At 37.4% G+C, this 16854-nt stretch overlaps 1 protein-coding gene across 5 annotated transcripts in view; it reads left to right on the top strand.

Moving 5' to 3' along the window:
• ORC3 (origin recognition complex subunit 3) overlaps positions 1 to 13319 on the top strand; it is a 61292-nt gene extending 47973 nt beyond the window's left edge. For 4 of the 5 annotated variants that reach the window (XM_072832105.1, XM_072832104.1, XM_072832108.1 and 1 more), the window contains 7 exons: positions 705 to 838; positions 3411 to 3487; positions 4767 to 4867; positions 9278 to 9419; positions 11403 to 11519; positions 12275 to 12354; positions 12892 to 13319. In XM_072832105.1, the coding sequence (XP_072688206.1) occupies positions 705 to 838; positions 3411 to 3487; positions 4767 to 4867; positions 9278 to 9419; positions 11403 to 11519; positions 12275 to 12354; positions 12892 to 12997 (757 nt within the window). In that variant the 3' untranslated portion in view covers positions 12998 to 13319. Of the gene's footprint in view, positions 1 to 704; positions 839 to 3410; positions 3488 to 4766; positions 4868 to 9277; positions 9420 to 11402; positions 11520 to 12274; positions 12355 to 12884 lie in introns of all 5 variants that reach the window. The other variant, XM_072832106.1, reaches the window with a different exon arrangement.
• Positions 13320 to 16854: the final 3535 nt, after the last annotated feature.

Raw genomic sequence — 16854 nt, 5'->3', positions numbered from 1 at the left:
GTTCCCTCCATTTCTAACAAAGATTTCCTCTGTGGCCTTGAAGGAGTTATACAACCATTCCACCTGTGCTATATAAAACACAGAGAATTGCTTACCTCTTTTAAAGTTTAGTGGATGTTTATAAAGCCCATAGAAGATAAAAAGCATAGCTAAAATGGTAATAATTAGAGAAATGATTGTGATTTCTTTTTGGAGTCCTTTAAGCCTTCATTTAGCCTAAGTGTTATATCAGCAGATACTGCTGTCTCCTACTTAGATCTGAAGGATAGGAACACTAACCTTAAATGCCTCCTGTGTGGTAAGCACTGTGCCAGAGTCTTCAAATACATCTTCTTGTTTAATTTTTAGGCCTCCATTTAACCTGTGAGATATGTGAATTCTTATTTCCATCTCATTGACAAGGAAACCCAAGGGTCAAAGAGGTGTAGGTTGCTCTGTATTCCAAATGTAGTAGAAGTGCCACTATCGGGCTGTGAGCCCAAGTTTTCTACATTTTCTGAGTTAAGCTTTATTATGAGAAATTTCCTAATACTTCTGAAATGTCACATACACTGAAGAAGATCTCTTTCCTCAAATTTGGTAGCTACTGGTGATGAATCTGTACCATCTTCATCTGACCAGAAGCATTTAATATGCAGCAGTGTTTTTTTAAGTATATTGATTTTCCAGTTACAGTATATCTCCTGTCACTGATTCTTTTCTAGGATGTTGGCAAAAGATGAACTGATGACCATTCTTCAGAAATGTTTCAAGATTTTTAAGTCCACTTCTGAAAAGCAGCTTGGGAGCACAGCAAAGAGAATAGAGGAGTTTCTGGCCCAGTTTCAGAATCTTGATGGTGAGAATATAGTATCTTGCCAATTCTACTGGCTATGACAGTCATTTAAATAAAATAACACAGAAAATCCCACTTTCTAATGTTTCAGAGATGAGAGATAAAGTATTTCATGGTCAGCATACCAACCCTCAGAATATCATATCTTGACAATCATAAATAAGACAAGTGGTACTCTTCCAGATTTGGTTTAAACAGTGAAAATCATCAAATGGGCAGGAAAAAGAATTCTTTTCCCAGATGGACAGTTTAGAAGACTTAACTTAAAGGGGGAGAGGGGTAACAAAAAAATAAAAAAGATTGGAGTATCAGGGCATCATAATTAATGACTTGTCAGATTCTTTATGGATTTCAAAAACACTGCATAAATCATTTGTAAGCCTGAAAAATTAATAGCTGTGAACCACTTGCACAGCGATGAGGCTCATTGGTATGCTGATTACCAAAATATGCATGAGGTTGGCTTTAATTGGATTTATAAAAGCTGGAATCTTTCACCCCTAAATGAACTGAGGCAGCCTGGCATACCCTAGTGTTGGAGTGTTAGAATTACTTTGATTTTGCCTGACCGCCACAAGATCATTTCTATTTGCTGAATGCAGGGGTAGCCTGAGTGTGTATGGGAAGCCATGTTGTTTTCTGATGCAGCAGGACTTTTGTGTTCTTAGGGGCACCATGGATTGATACTGATTATTAACTTTTCATGGGCTCTTCTCTTTTGTTATAGGACTAAAGTATGGCATTATTTTGGTAAAGCAAAACAAGTGTGCACCCTTTATTTCTCCCTATTTAGGGAAATTTTAATTTGAGAGGTTAGGGGGATGAGGCAGCTTGTTATGTAGTAAGCACATAGATTGGACGTGGCATGGTGAATTTAGTTTATTTGGAATGTCTATATCCTTTCTGTGTTTGACAAGTGTTCCTTTGTCTTAAAAATCCTTTGAATTAAAGGAAACTGCTTTTGCCGAAATCTCTCCATATCTCTCCATAGCTGGAATGCTAGGGAACTGATGAGTGCCTAGTCAATGGAAGGTGAAGAGAACGTTCGCTTGCCTGGAGTGACATGAGCAGCCAGAAATGAGAAAATAAAGTAGTAAGAGGGTCTGCTTCAGTTATTTGTAGGCATTGCTCTTTTGTACTACAGAAGAGGTTGAACCATTTTCAAGCCATAAAATATTAAAAGAATAGAAATTAGTATCACAGAAATCATTGAGTTCAGTTATAAACAGAAACTAAAGCCCAGAAAGTGTAACTTGCTCTAGATCCCACAGCTAGCTAGTCCTAGCACCCACCTCTCTTAAACCAGCTCATTGTGTTACTTCCTGTCATTCACAATTTAAATACCCCTTAACTGTGATAACTGGGACAGTGAGGGGACACCCTTAAGGACATAAATAAGGTAAAAGACTTCATATAAAGTAAATTTCAGTCTTTTACAAAATTGGACTTGGATTTTTGTAAAAGAAAACTTTAGATATTGTAATTTTAATTAACAAGCTGGTGAAACAAATTCTGTGGTATGTTAAATAATAGAGGAATGCAGCTTTTAGAAATGGAAAGGTTGGAGATTAAGATGATTAATGTTCGAAAGGTAAAGAATTTTACTTGGGACAAAACTAGTGTCTTGAAGAAATATCTGTATTTCTCTATGCTCAAAATGACATAGTTAACAATAAAAGTAAAATTAAATCTCCCACAATGGACAAGTAGAAATATTTGACTATATGCTATCACTGGTTCCTTTTAACACTTATATTTTACAGTCTGGGTTTAAAATTACAGAAGTAGATCAGAGTGTCATATCATCTATTTTTAAGGCTCTGCTATGTGTTAATGATATGGGACAAAGAATTTATTGGATATTTTAACCTTAAATTATGTTTTTCTTGGAACAAGAATTATCCATAGCTATGAAGAAGTTTATTCTTTGAGAAAGTGCAGATTCTATAGCTGCATCCTCTTGTCTTAGATTTAGTCCAAATAAGCCATGTGAATGTGAGGTTCCTAAAACCTGCCTTTACTGGGGAAGGGTTTTTTAGAGCCTCGTGTTCTCTACAGGCACAACTACACCTTTTACCAGATATGGTTTTCTGTTCCCTTTGCTAAGGAACTAAGGTGTACTTTGGGTTTATTTCAAACTCTTTACACACTACCTTTTTCATACTCACATAGCCTTGCATCAAAAATAGTGGATTGGAAGGTTGAGGCCAAGTTTGGCAGGATGTAAGTTTAAATTTGTTTTTTAAAAGCTATTTAAAAGCACAAAAGATTTGGAGCTTTTTGCTCTTGGGTTGTGGGGTTTTGTATGTTTGTACTTTGTTTTGCTTTTATTGTGGTTATGTTTTTAAAATCCAGTAGTTAGTTTTTGGAAGCCATCTTTGCAGCATAATTTATGTAATGTTTATTGACCTTCAGCTTCTGGGAGAAACCATTTATTTAATGGAAACTTGATCCTTTGCCACGTTGAAAAAAAAAATAGATGAAACTTTCTTTTGGAATAGTAGAAATATTTGTTCTCTTTGACTTGAATGGATTTACCCTAGTTGCTGTGTATTGGTTTTGTATTAAAAATCAGAAGCCAAAGAAGAAGAAGATACTTCTGGGTCGCTGTCAAAGGGGCTTCAGAAGACAGACCTCTATCATCTTCAGAAGGTAACTTTTCCTTCCAACTGCATCCTGGCACTTGTTTTTTTCAGCATGTGCTCTAGATTAGTTCTGCCTAAATGTTTTTGTTTTTATTTGAGAGAAAGAGAGAGACACAGAGATAGCAAGAGAGAGCACAAGCTGAGAGGAGAGGGAGAAGCAGGCTCCCCATTGAGTAGGGAGCCTGAACCAGGGCTTGATCCCAGGACCCTGGGATCATGACCTGAGCCGAAGGCAGACGCTTAACTGACTGAACCACCCAGGCGCCCCTGTCTTTATTTTTAAGCCACAACCAGAAACAAAGGAGATTTTGTAACTCACTTATAAATTGAACATCCTTTTTATCTGATCCATTGCCATTCTCATTCTGTATTTACAAAGTCTAGAATTTACTAGCCAACGTAGGTGGAAACTGTTCCTTTAGCCTCAGAGAAAAAGAGAATCAACTACTAATAAGGAAAAACTGAACATTGTTGCAACAAGCAATCTGATTACTTATCTGATCTTTGTTTTTTTGTTTGATCAGAGAAATCCAAAAGAGAGAGCCTAACTTTTTTAATGCATATTCAGTAGAGAGCAGAAACTGAGCCACAAGATGTGCAACATAATCTTTTTCAGATCATTCTAACTTTAGGATCTTGGTTGTTCTTAAAAGTAAAGAACCTTCTTTGTATCCTGATACCAAGCTATGATAAATATGGAATAAACATTCAATCAAAGCAAGACAGAGCTACATTGAATTTATTCTATTTTGATGGCCAAAGGCTAAGGGTTTTTTGTTTTTTGTTTTTTTCTTATATTTTTAAGTCCTTTTCTTAATGCAGTAATGGGTTGTGGATTGTGGGCACTCTGCCATATGATGGCAATAAAGTGACTGTCCTTTTTCTTTCCCTGATAATCCATTTTTTATATATATATATATATATATATATATATATATTTAATATTTATTTATTTATTCATGAGAGACACAGATAGAGACAGAAGCAGAGGGACAAGTGGGCTCCATGCAGGGAGCCCGATGAGGGATTCGATCCCGGCATGCCAGGATCACGCCCTGAGCCAAAGGCAGACACTCAACCTCCGAGCCACCCAGGCATCCCTCATTTGATACATATTTGAAGCAAAATACTTGGAAGGAGAGATTCTTTCTAGACCTTAAAAATAAAATAATAACCCATTTTGATCTGGTTCTTTCTGTGCACATTCTGTATATGGACCCAGCGCTCCCCTGTTAGGAATTTTCTATTGCAGAATCACCAGGAAAAATATGTTCTTTCATCCATAGTCCTTATTGGAAATGAAGGAACTAAGAAGAACAAATAAGAAGCAGACCAGATTTGAAGTACTCAGAGAAAAAGTTGTCAACTTCATTGACAGTCTGGTAAGGTGAGTCTATGGCTCTGAAAAGCTAAAAATCAGGCTGTATTACTAACACTGGGGTAATAGTTGTCCACAGCCAGCCCTGGGCACTTTCTCCTAGATTAGGCTTCCAGTTTAGAATTGTAATTTTGATTCATTTTCCATTCTTATTAGATGTCTGATCAAATGACGGGTTCAGTCTTTACTGAGAGTTCAAGAACACAAATTTAAATTTGATCTAGTTCATTAAGCTGGGGTGGGGGGATGAAAACAGAAAGTGAATGTTTTTCTCCTTTATAATAACAGTGTTTGCATTGCACTTTATCTTTGCTCTATCTTTGCTGGGAGTCTGCTGGATCTGGGCCAAGCCCAGAAGACAGAGCAGGCCAGACGTAATGCCCTCTTATCCAAAGTAAAGGACTTCTAATACCAGTGCAACTTATTGTCAGTTGAGAAATGTACTCATAGTAATTTAGAAGTCCATTAGTCCTGCCTATATTTTAAGATGACTCCTTTTTGGGAAACCCAGATTGTTCTGATTCAAGGATTTCCCAAAAGCCAGTTTTATGTAGGTGTGTGAAATTACCCACCTAAAAGCTGCCTTTCAGCAGTTGGGACATGCTATAGAAAAAAAAAGTGTGAAAAATAAAATGATTTAAGAGCTAAAAAATAGGAAAAAACTTATCATTGCTTATTCTGTTTTTTTTAATAGCAGTTCAAACAGCAGGCTAGGCACTGAATATAATCAAGTACTAAAAGGAACAGCTCAGTCCCTGAAGACAGAGAGTAGTTTTCTGATAAATTACTTGTCCTTAAACATGAAAAGTTCTGTTTTCCAGGACAGTGTGGGAACAGAGTCATTGTTCCTAATCCCTGGGGAGAAATCATTAATGTCATAAAAAAAGGTCCAGATGAGCAACCAAGTGTGACAAAAGGAAGATTAAAGTGAGAAATGTGTCATGTACAAGTGATGCAATATAATACTGAACTGACCTACTGACCAGAATTGACCTTTTAGAATGCATACAGTTAACCTTGCCCTACTGGGCTTCGCTGTTTTGGTATTTTCTTGCCCCAAGTTTCTGACTCCTTTCTTTTACCAACTTGTGACTGTTACAGTTAAAAAAAAAAATGGTTAAAATGTATCTTACCATAATTTAGTACACATTTAGTAGGCCAAATGTCAGGTTCATCTGAATTCCCACAAATTCCACGCTGTAGGCTCTGAAATCAAACAATCATTCCTCTTTGATCTTTGACCTAATTGTGATTTTTTTCCTTTCTGAGAAGTTACTGAAGTAAAGGTGAGTATGACTGAATTGTGCTGCATTGTGAAATCACAAAATTTTCCATACCAGGATTTACAGTCTTTATCAAGATTGACTATCCCAGGCAGGGAGAGATTAGGATTGTAGCATGTCAGAGCTAAAAAAGACTTAAGGAGTCATGTGGAAGCTAAAACCCAGAGAGAAGCTAGAACTTATGCAAAGTCACACAGTCCTGGTCTGCTAATGTCCATCAGAAGTCCCTCTCCATTCTCCATACGGTCTCCAAGAAGGCCTCAATCACAGATGTTTGAACAAGCTTGGAGTCCTTGGAGAAAAGATGTTTGTTAAAGATAAATATAAGCAAGAGACAGGGTTCCTGGTTTACCATGAGGAGCTCCTGAGAAAACTGAAAAAGGCAAATAAAAGTACATGCTATTTCCTACGTTATACATCAAAATACAAGCTTCAACTTTGTAGCCCTTGTTGATATTAAGTAGTCCCTCCAGATTCCCTCAAAACCTCCTTTCCTGTTTGTTTTTTTTAGATTTTATTTTATTTATGTATTCAGAGAGAGAGAGAGGCAGAGTCACAGGTAAAGGGAGAAGCAGGCCCCACGCAGGGAGCCCGATGTGGGACTCGATCCCTGGTCTCCAGGATCACACCCTGAGCTGCAGGCGGCACTAAAGCGCTGCGCCACCGGGGCTGCCCCCTCTCCTGTTAATGAACTCTAATCTGAATCCAAAAGGAGCACCATGCAGAGCTCTAGTCTAGTGCTAGGCGCACTGCTTATTTCTTACAGCAAGTAAGCTTCAAAGTAGATTCCTTTGCTACTCTCCACATTTGCAGTTGGACAAAAAGTCTAATGTATGATATTTTGTCACTGGTGGGGGTGATGGCAAAGAGAAGAGTTTTAAATAGTCCTCCGATTTTTTGGATGTCTTGTTCATCATTTAGGCTTCAACTAATGTAGCAGGCCAGTGTAAACCAAATACAGGCAAAAATTTTATTTTGCCTCTGATGGAGGTTCTTTGAGGATATCCAAAATGGCCTTTTGCCTTGGAAATTAACTGAATTTCTAAACGTTAGATGTTAAAAGGGAGGAGTACAAATGTGAGATAATTTTTCTGACATTGACTCTGCTTGTCTTGGTTTCCAGTCCTTATTACATAGCAGGACTTCAACAGGGTCTTTTTTTTTTTTTTTTTTTTAAGATTTTATTTATTTATCCATGAGAGACACAGAGAGAAAGGCAGAAATATAAGCAGAGGGAGAAGCAGGCTCCCTGCAGGGCGCCCGATGCTGGAATCGATCCTAGGACCCCAGGATCACGACCTGAGCCAAAGGCAGATACTCAACCACTGAGCCACCCAGGCGCCCCCTCAACAGGGTCTTTTAATGACAGTCATTGTAACAATTGGGGAAACAGCCTGAGGTTGGTGTAGGAAGAGTTCATGGCCAGAAATTACAAATGGGTAGCTAGCCAGCTAGGGAGGCAGTTGATGTTACAAAACCCATGCCAGAGGCTACAGCTAAATTTATCTTGAGTAAGAGTACTTAAGGTATAGAATGCTGAGCCTTAGGCCCAAGTCAGAATCGAAGCTTTGCAAAACGGGTTTTATTGTGAGTAACTCTAGGGAAGGAGCAGGAGGCAGGAGTTCTCCTGAGATGGGGAGGAGTGATGTACATGGTTAATACCCTCTTCACTTCCTCTCTTCCTCAAAGCCGCTGACCACAATGGGTGGAGCAAGTGTAGTGGGATTTTCTCCCAGGACAAGAGAAGGGACAACAGGAAGAAAAGGGTAATTTCCCTGGTGGCTGGGCCTGAGGCCGCTGCTTTGTTCTGCCTGCGCTTGGTGGGAAACGGTGGGAAACTGCACGGACACATATCTGGCCTGTGGCCAAAATATTTAAAGCCCAGGACTACACTAAGCCCCCCAATTTTTTTTTAAAAGATTTTATTCACTTATTATTCGTGATAGAGAGAAAGAGAGAGACAACCAGACTCCACCGGGAGCCCAACACGGGACTTGATCCCAGGATCGCACCCTAGGCCAAAGGCAGGCGCTAAACCACTGAGCCACCCAGGGATCCCCAAGCCCCCCAATTTTTATGAAGGCCTGTGAGCTAACAACTTTAATCAAGTTAGTGACTTATTACTCTTACCTTTGGGTTGTGTTTGCCAGAATTTCTCTCTTCCAATTTGCTAACCTCCACACCAAAAGTGATGTCACTGTCATGGCACAGGCAAGCTGATAGGCTCATTAGACACTGAAAGTGAACTGTTCTTTGTATTTATTTACTTTTTTTTTTAAGATTTTAATTATTTATTTGAGACAGAGCACAAGCAGGGGGAGAAGCAGAGAGAGGGAGAAGCAAGCTCTCTGCTGAGCGGGGAGCCCGATACGGAGCTCCATCCCAGGACCCTGGGATCATGACCTGAGCCACCCAGGTTCTCCTGAAAGTGAACTTTATAATGCTTTATTTCCCTCGTTCAGATTTCATTAAAATCAGGTTGTCCTCTAACCCGTAAAAGAAAAAACCCAAGTTATAGTGGTTTTTCTAATTGAAATTTTGAAGATGAACAATTTGCTTGTTTTCCAATATTTTGAAGCTAAAATTTAGTCTTTTCTGCCTTCTAATGTAAAATTTAATTCTAACATATAAAGAACCTTTCAGGTATCATTTCTATGAAACATATCAATTAAAACATTTTCTGTGATCCAAAAAGAATTTCCTAAACTCAATCCTAGGCCTGAGGCCTGTGTTTAAACACTGTCAAGAGTTAAATGTCAACTATGGTAAGGAATGTGGCTATCTCAGCTTTCCAAATAATTATTTTAAGAAAGTATTCATTAATGCTGTAAGAAGTTCAACCTTTGTGGTTTTGAACAGAAATATAACTTATGTACATTTGTACCTAAAGGCTTAAATCAGAACTGAAATACAGTTTCTTAAATTCTGGTGAATATGAAAGCTTTAAAAAATACTTTATGTAAGAGGTACAATTCTGAGTGAACCTGTACGAACTCTGCTATTTGGCTTTTGTTTCATTTGTTTTTGGTTGTTGATTTTGCCTTTTAATAGCTCAGTCTTCCACAGAAGATTGACCAAAATGTTATAATGAACATTATCTTATCTAAAAGCTGATACCTCACTTTGGCTGTTTCAGAGAATATCTTCTGCCTCCAGAGACACAGCCTCTGCATGAGGTGGTGTACTTTACTGCTGGTCACACCCTGCGTGAACACCTGAATGCTGCTCCAAGAATCGCTCTCCACACTGCACTCAACAATCCTTATTATTATCTCAAGGTAAAAAGCAAATTCATTACTGACAGTTTAGTTCAGACAGTCTTTACCACAAAAATTTGCAGTCCTAACTAGTGGGGAGTTGGTAGCACAGGATTATCTCTTTCAGGTTTAAAAAAAAATCTTTAGACTTTAGAGGGCATTTTCTAAGCCAGTGAAGATTCCAATCAGTAGGCCACTAATGCTGCCAACTTTTGATGGTCTGTACATGTCTTCCATGTGATCAAACCAGGTCACAGCGGGCACTAAGATTCCAGAGTATCCTATTCTTGTGAAAATAAATGTTTTCCTACAGACATAACAACAGATCATGGGTCAAAAAATATGGTCTAATGAAATTACAAGGATCCAAATGGTTGTTTCTGATGAAAGATATAAGTACTTTGGGGTTTTGTCATGGATTTTAAACCCAAAGATCACTCTGAGTATCTCAAGAGCTGAGTATAGAGGATAGCCAGCAACCTGCCAGGGACAAAACTCCTAAAATCCAGAATTTGCTAGTTCTAAGAAGCTATTCTTTAAACAGAGTTCAAGAGAGTTCAGAATTTTAAAAACTCTCTTACGGGACCAGGTCAGGTCATCATTTAAACATTTCTGTAAGCTACATTTCAAGCTTATGTATACATGGAATTAGACAATTTGCTAATAAGTTAACTTGTTACAAACTCAGCTAAGCACCTAGAAATCTTGCCACAAAAAATACTTAAGAAATGACTCCATAAAATCTATGAAGAATGTTCCAAATGTATTGGTTTCTTATTTCAAAATTGCACTAAAGGGGATCCCTGGGTGGCGCAGCGGTTTAGCGCCTGCCTTTGGCCCAGGGTGCGATCCTGGAGACCCGGGATCGAATCCCACGTCAGGCTCCTGGTGCATGGAGCCTGCTTCTCCCTCTGCCTGTGTCTCTGCCTCTCTCTCTGTGTGTGTGACTATCATAAATAAATAAAACTTAAAAAAAAAAACAAAAAAAAAAAAAAAAAAAAAACAAAACAAAAAAAAAAACAAAATTGCACTAAAAAAAAAACCCAAAAAACCAAAAACAAAATTGCACTCAAGCTAGCATGCTAATAAGCATTACAAGAGAATATGGAGTAGAAAGATACAAGTCAATGGTTTTCAATAATGGTGGTAGTGAAGAGCTTGAATAATTTCATATATAAAACACAAAATATTTTTATTATATAAACCACAAATTAAAATTCTTTAGTGGTAGGTCACTTAAGAGATCTGGTATGATTTTAGGAGTCATTGGGAGGATATATCACAATCTCTGTATGTTTGTGTGAGACAGTTTCTCAGTAAGAACCATGGATTTCAAATAAGTTAAAAAAAACACTGATTTTTGGGGTGCCTGGGTAGCTCAGTTGGTGAAGTGCCAACTCTTAAGTTTCCTCTCAGGCTGTGATTTCAGGGTTGTAAGATCAAGCCCCTCTCCTCTGCCTGCCTCCCAATGAATTAATAAATCTTTAATTTAAAAAAACCCAATTGTTTACCTAAGGGTTAGTTAGGATCTGCAGCATTTAACAACAGTCTTTGAGAGACAACTTACAGCTCTGGTAGTGATGTGTTGGTATTAATAAGGATAACTATTCCTATAATTACAAGTGTTGGAAGTGGCTGAAAATCCCCAGGGAAATCCATAAACTTTTTATGGAAACCAGAAATGCATTAGGATCTCAGAAATTAATAATGTATGATTAAAATGAAAAAAAGAAATAATTTGATTAAAAGGAAACATGCTTTTCTTCTGATCCTGAGTATTCTTCTAGTGACTAGGAGCTAAGGGGATTATGACTGACAACTTAATCCTAAACAAGAAACTAGGTAACTAATTGGAGAGTAAAATGCAACTCAATAAATAAAGGAACTCAAAGACTCCACTTACTGGCTTACTAAATTTAGTTTAGGGGTTCATTAATGTCTGCATTTCTAAGACATAGTCATCTTAGTTTACTGTTTTTTGTTTTTTGTTTTTTTTTTTTTTAGAATGAAGCACTGAAAAGTGAAGAAGGCTGCATTCCAAATGTCGCCCCAGACATCTGCATAGCATATAAACTGCACCTAGAGTGTAGCAGGCTAATCAACCTTGTAGACTGGTCAGAGGTAGGTCAGGGGGAACAGAGTAAGCTATTTGTCTAACCATCCATGACAGTTCTCCTGGGGTTTTTTTAACTTTTAGGGCTTTGAAACTCCTCTTTCTTTTCTTTTCTTTCTTTAACGCCCTGTTCTTTTGTTTGGAAAGCATAAATCACTTCATACTGCAAAATCTCCTCCAGAAGAGCAGTTAACTGCTTAACAGTCTCACCCCAAGTCCCCTGCACTCTGATTCCACACACCGCAACCAAGCCAATTCTACATTCATGCTAGGTCAAAATAAGTATGTGATTTAAAGCCACAATTAACAGTAAGCAAAAGCTAAACAGTTTAGGTTGGTTCTGTTTTTCACAAAATAAAGGTGCATTATTAACTAGCATTTCCTTTATCACAAAAAAGAAAAAATATTAGAATAACTATACTATACAACAGATTTAGCAATCAGGAAGTACAAGGAATACTTGGCAAGGCAGTGGAAGACAACAATTAAGATAAACAATTTCTTTCCATCCTCAGAAGAGCATTACAAAGTTAACTCTTTTGAAGGTCTTATTTAACAGATGTCACCATTTAAAAATATGATAATTGGCACCTTCTAAGATGAGAAGTTTTGAGAATCTGGAATTTGGTGTAATATTTTTAAAAATGTACCAGCTATCATCAGCAGCAGTGCTTGACCTGCTTCATACAGAGTCATCAAGTGCAATAAAAGATATTTGGCAGTGGTAGAGATTTTTATTTTCTTCTGTCTTGTCTCTCAAAAGGCTTTTGCAACAGTTGTGACAGCTGCTGAAAAAATGGATGCAGATTCTGCAACCTCAGAAGAAAGGAATGAAATTATCCAGTATCCTTTTAACAAATCAGTTTTGTAACATTCAAGTATACATGGAGTATAGAAGTTTACAGTTTCCCTAGACCTACAATATTTATAAAGATGTGCTCCAAACCACTTTATTATTTAATATTAACCACACCATCCCAGAATAACTTGTTTCTACATATCTATTCTGATTTTAACCTAAAATGAGACCTAACGTAAAATATTTGGTCTAAAACTTCTATCAAGGTTATACTCCACAATTCAGCAACAATGTCAAAAAACTATTATTCTGTCTTTCTATGGTGAGTAGATACTTTTAAGTAGTTAAAGGGGGAGCAATTTTCATACTGTATGAAAAATTAGAATTATGTAAGCATTAAGTACTTTACCATTCATGTCTTATTGAAGTGGATTCTAATTACATTTGTTCCTTTCCAGTAAGGATTAAAATTTAATTTAGCATATGTATTTGAACTGTACTTAACAGGTGATGTTTTAACATTGAGATTTTAAAATTTGTCAAAAAATTTAACAGTGAATTTCCTTAGCCACAGCCTTCAGTGCTCGGTTTATTAGAGCTGTTTCTGAACTAGAACTTTTAGGATTTATAAAACCTACCAAACAGAAGACTGACCATGTGGCAAGGCTAACATGGGGAGGCTGCTAGAAAGCCATGGAATGAAGCCAGAAGTATCACATTAAGCTTAAGAGAAAAATGAGACCAGGCATATTTACATACCACCGGAATACTCTTGGTGAGAAATGTGTAATCCTTGTGTGTGTTTGATCAGAAAGTACTGTTAACCCAAACAGGAATATATCAAAAACACCTCTGGAGTACTTTAGAACCCAACAAATGACATGCTTATTACATTGTAACTACAACCTCCTCCACATTATCACTGTAATTTTCATAGTCATTACTAAATTATAAATTGTTCTTGAGCAGTTTACAGAGGTAATAAATGCCTTTATCCACGAATATTAAATTTGTTACAGTTGATTTCATATCACTCATTTCTGCTCCCCTAGTTTTTTGGACTGGCATTCCTCACTTTAGTAAATTGTATAGTAAGAAAGACAACTATCCTACAGGATTTCTCCTAATGACTATATAGGTTCTAAAACTGCCTCTGCTGCCCCATTTCTTTTAGTCTGAAAACTTAAAAAAAAATCCCAAGCTCTTTGGCTTTATGTTTAAAGGGAGTAAATATTCTACTTTAGGATGACCCATCATGGATCCTTTAAGACCTTTACCAATCACATTTCAATCTTGTAAAATCTAAATGAGGAAAAAGTAAATCCCAAATGGAATGACATCTGGATTTCTTCCATGACAAGAACTCATCAAGACAATGAAACAAAGATACACCAAATTCATTATTTAATGTTTTAAATCCCATGAGAATTCCGGGACATAGCTTTAAGAGTATTCACTAATTTATCAAAATTACCAATGCAAATATGACAAGGAAAAAAAATCCAAATTCAGTAAAATCTTGGTTCACAAATATTAGTAAGCTATGTAATTGTAGGCCTTTCTTGTGTATGCTTTGAGGACAAATTTAATGCAGGTTTTAAAATTTATTATAAATAAATTTGATAGTTTAAATAATTCTAGAGTGTAAAGGATATGTCATACAGGGTGGAGTATTTTTATCCTCTGACAACATGAGGGCTGAGATGACATTAATGGGTAACTGCCCCCTTCTCCCTCTTCCTGTCCCAAAAACACACAAAAAAGTGTTAGATGTACTGTATCCCTCCCAAATTATAAAATGTTGCTAGGCTCAAAAAGGGAAATAACTACATGCCAGAACAAAAGGCATCTAGCCCTGTAGAACTTTGAGACAATTACCAGAATTGCATTACTGAGATAAATGTCTTCTCATCTAAAAGATGCCAGGATTTCTTACTGAGCCATAGACATAAATACATATGTGCACAAAGAGCTGTCAACTTGGAAATTAAGGAACTTATGATATGCAAACACAAACATCACTACCATATGGAAGAAACTGGACAAATAAATAGAGGCTTTTGACACTTGGGAATCCATATGTGAAAGGCAGAGAGCCTCTGCCAAATGGGTAGGTATGATTGGAGCAGAGAATCCATTTTTATTCTGTGAAGTCTCCATGACTTGACAGCAACTAGCTTTTTTTTTTTTTTAAGTATTCTAAAATTTTAAATAGTCATTCCCCCCTCCAGTCACATGTGCTCTCACCATGTTTCATTTTTAATAACATTTGGTAAAATCTAAGGAAAGAATGTATGGATGATTTTGAGCATTTTCTACTTACTACCTATTTAAGTAAGGCTGTCAGAAATGGGAGAGCTTTTCCAGTATTCTGTGCTAATTAATGTGAAGACACCATCAATATCTACAATGTGATTTCTTCCAGCTTTCAAATGGTGCCAATGAGCACCAGAGAAAATTATGACTAGAAACTATGAATTTCAACAAAACTCCTATAGTAATATGCTTACACGGTAAGGTACAGAGGAACTGGCCTCATACAGACCAGATTTATCTCTGAGTAGGAGTAGCCCTGCTTTTTCTTTTGCTGGGCATTTAATTGAATTCATGCTACCACCTAAATGCATATTATAGAGTGAACTACTTTTTCTTACTATCTACGATTAGGATGGAAATTAGTGTTTTTAGAGTGAATACCCGAAAAAACCATAAAATTAAACTCACGAAGCTCATTTATTGCGATCATTATGGAGCACAAACCCCTCAAAGCCAGCCCTATTTTAAGCATCATCTCAATTCTGTGTCCATTACTTAATACAGTAAAACTTCATCCAAAACACCTTACAAATGGGATATTCTGATTGACTAAATCTTTGTTCAGTAAAATACTAGTCTGCAAACCCTAGAGCAGTTTGAAATTTGTTCAAAAACTTTATGGAGTGCATTCCATACTCTAGCCACTGTGATACTCATGTGAACAAAGATTTTTGCCCTCCTTGCAGAGGGAGCAGAACAGAGAATTATATTGTAGGTTACGGGAAAAAAAACAAAACCAGTATATCATCCTCCAGTTTTAAAACAGTGGTCACAGCAGGTCTCATTGAGAGGAATTTGTGAACTCAAAATTGGTAAAAGATTTACTTGTGAAGTTCTATGGAAGTGCACTGTGAGTAAGAGAATAGCAGTAACAAAAGGTCTTTAGGCAGGAGTATGCAAACTACTTGGGAGGACCAGCGGGGCTGGCCAATGTGGGATAGGCAGGGTGAGCAGATGGGAGACAAGAATTAAATAAGGGAGGGGGGGATAGAGTACATGTAATTTAAGGCCCTGTAGACCACGGTAAAGTCTTGATTTTTAATCAGGTAGGAAGCCATCTAATCTAAGTAAAAGACTTAGAGCTTTAAGTGATCACTCTGCTAGAAGAGTAGACTGGAATGGTTGGTGAGGAGACAAAGATGAATGAAGCAAAAATAATGACCAATTAGGCAATCACTGAATGGTCTAAGCAAGACAAAATATAGTAGAAATGGTGAGACTTTAGAATGGAACCAAGATTTGATGGACTTTTTGTCTGCAGAGCTAGAATAGAGATGCCATTAACTGGGGATGATGATCAGGATGGTAAAGTCAAGAGGCAAAGGTAAGTTTGGTTTTAGACCTAAGTTTTGAGACTTCTATTAGATATCCAAGTGGAAATGTCTCCATAGAGAGGTGAATATATAATCTTATGTCTCTCTAGGATGAGATGTGATCACCAAAAGGAGTATGAACAGAGGCGGCAAGGAGGCCAAGGTCAAACTCTGGGACAGATGTTGGTTTTTAACATTTGGAAAAATGGGCAGCAGGGAAAATGAAAAGACAAGTTATATAAAAGAACCAGACAGACCAAGAAGGGGAGCCAATAAAGTAGGAGGAAAATCAGGCAAGTGTGGTATCTTATAAGCCAACTTAAGAGTGTTTCAAGATCAAATATTGATTAGATTTAGCAACGTGGAAATCAGAGTAGTAGAGAAAGGTCTGATAGGCAACACATATCAGATGACCTAGCAAATGTCCGAACTTACCACTAGTCTTGGGAAGGCCATACATTGTGTGATGTGAAATTAAGACCACAGGATCAAAAGTTGTTTTAAGGCTTATTTTAATGAGTGACTAAGCATGGAGGGGCAGAGGAAGAAACAAACTTCAGCAGACTCCTCACTGAGCTCAGAGCCCAACGTGGGGCTTGATCTCAAGATCCCAAGATTGTGACCTAAGCTGAAACCAGAGTCAGACACTTAAACAACTGCACCACCCAGGAGCCCCTCAAGACATTTTTTTAATGGCATTATTTACTTACTGTGCTTCTGGGAATGATCCAATAGAAAATGGATGCAGTGTAGAGAAGACTCTTTGAATGAGACAGGGACTTAGATCTAATGCTCCTTACCTAGGGCAAGTATAGGAACAGAATTCCTAGAGCCATTCTAGGAATAGACAAGGGTGGCAGTGCTTTACCAGAATATTTGCTTATTAAACACCAGTTACCGTAGAACTTTAACTAA

The sequence above is a fragment of the Canis lupus genome, chromosome 7 (genome assembly GCF_048164855.1).
Source record: "Canis lupus baileyi chromosome 7, mCanLup2.hap1, whole genome shotgun sequence".
NCBI classification, from domain to species: domain Eukaryota; kingdom Metazoa; phylum Chordata; class Mammalia; order Carnivora; family Canidae; genus Canis; species Canis lupus.
This window is presented reverse-complemented; position numbering and strand designations above follow the sequence as displayed.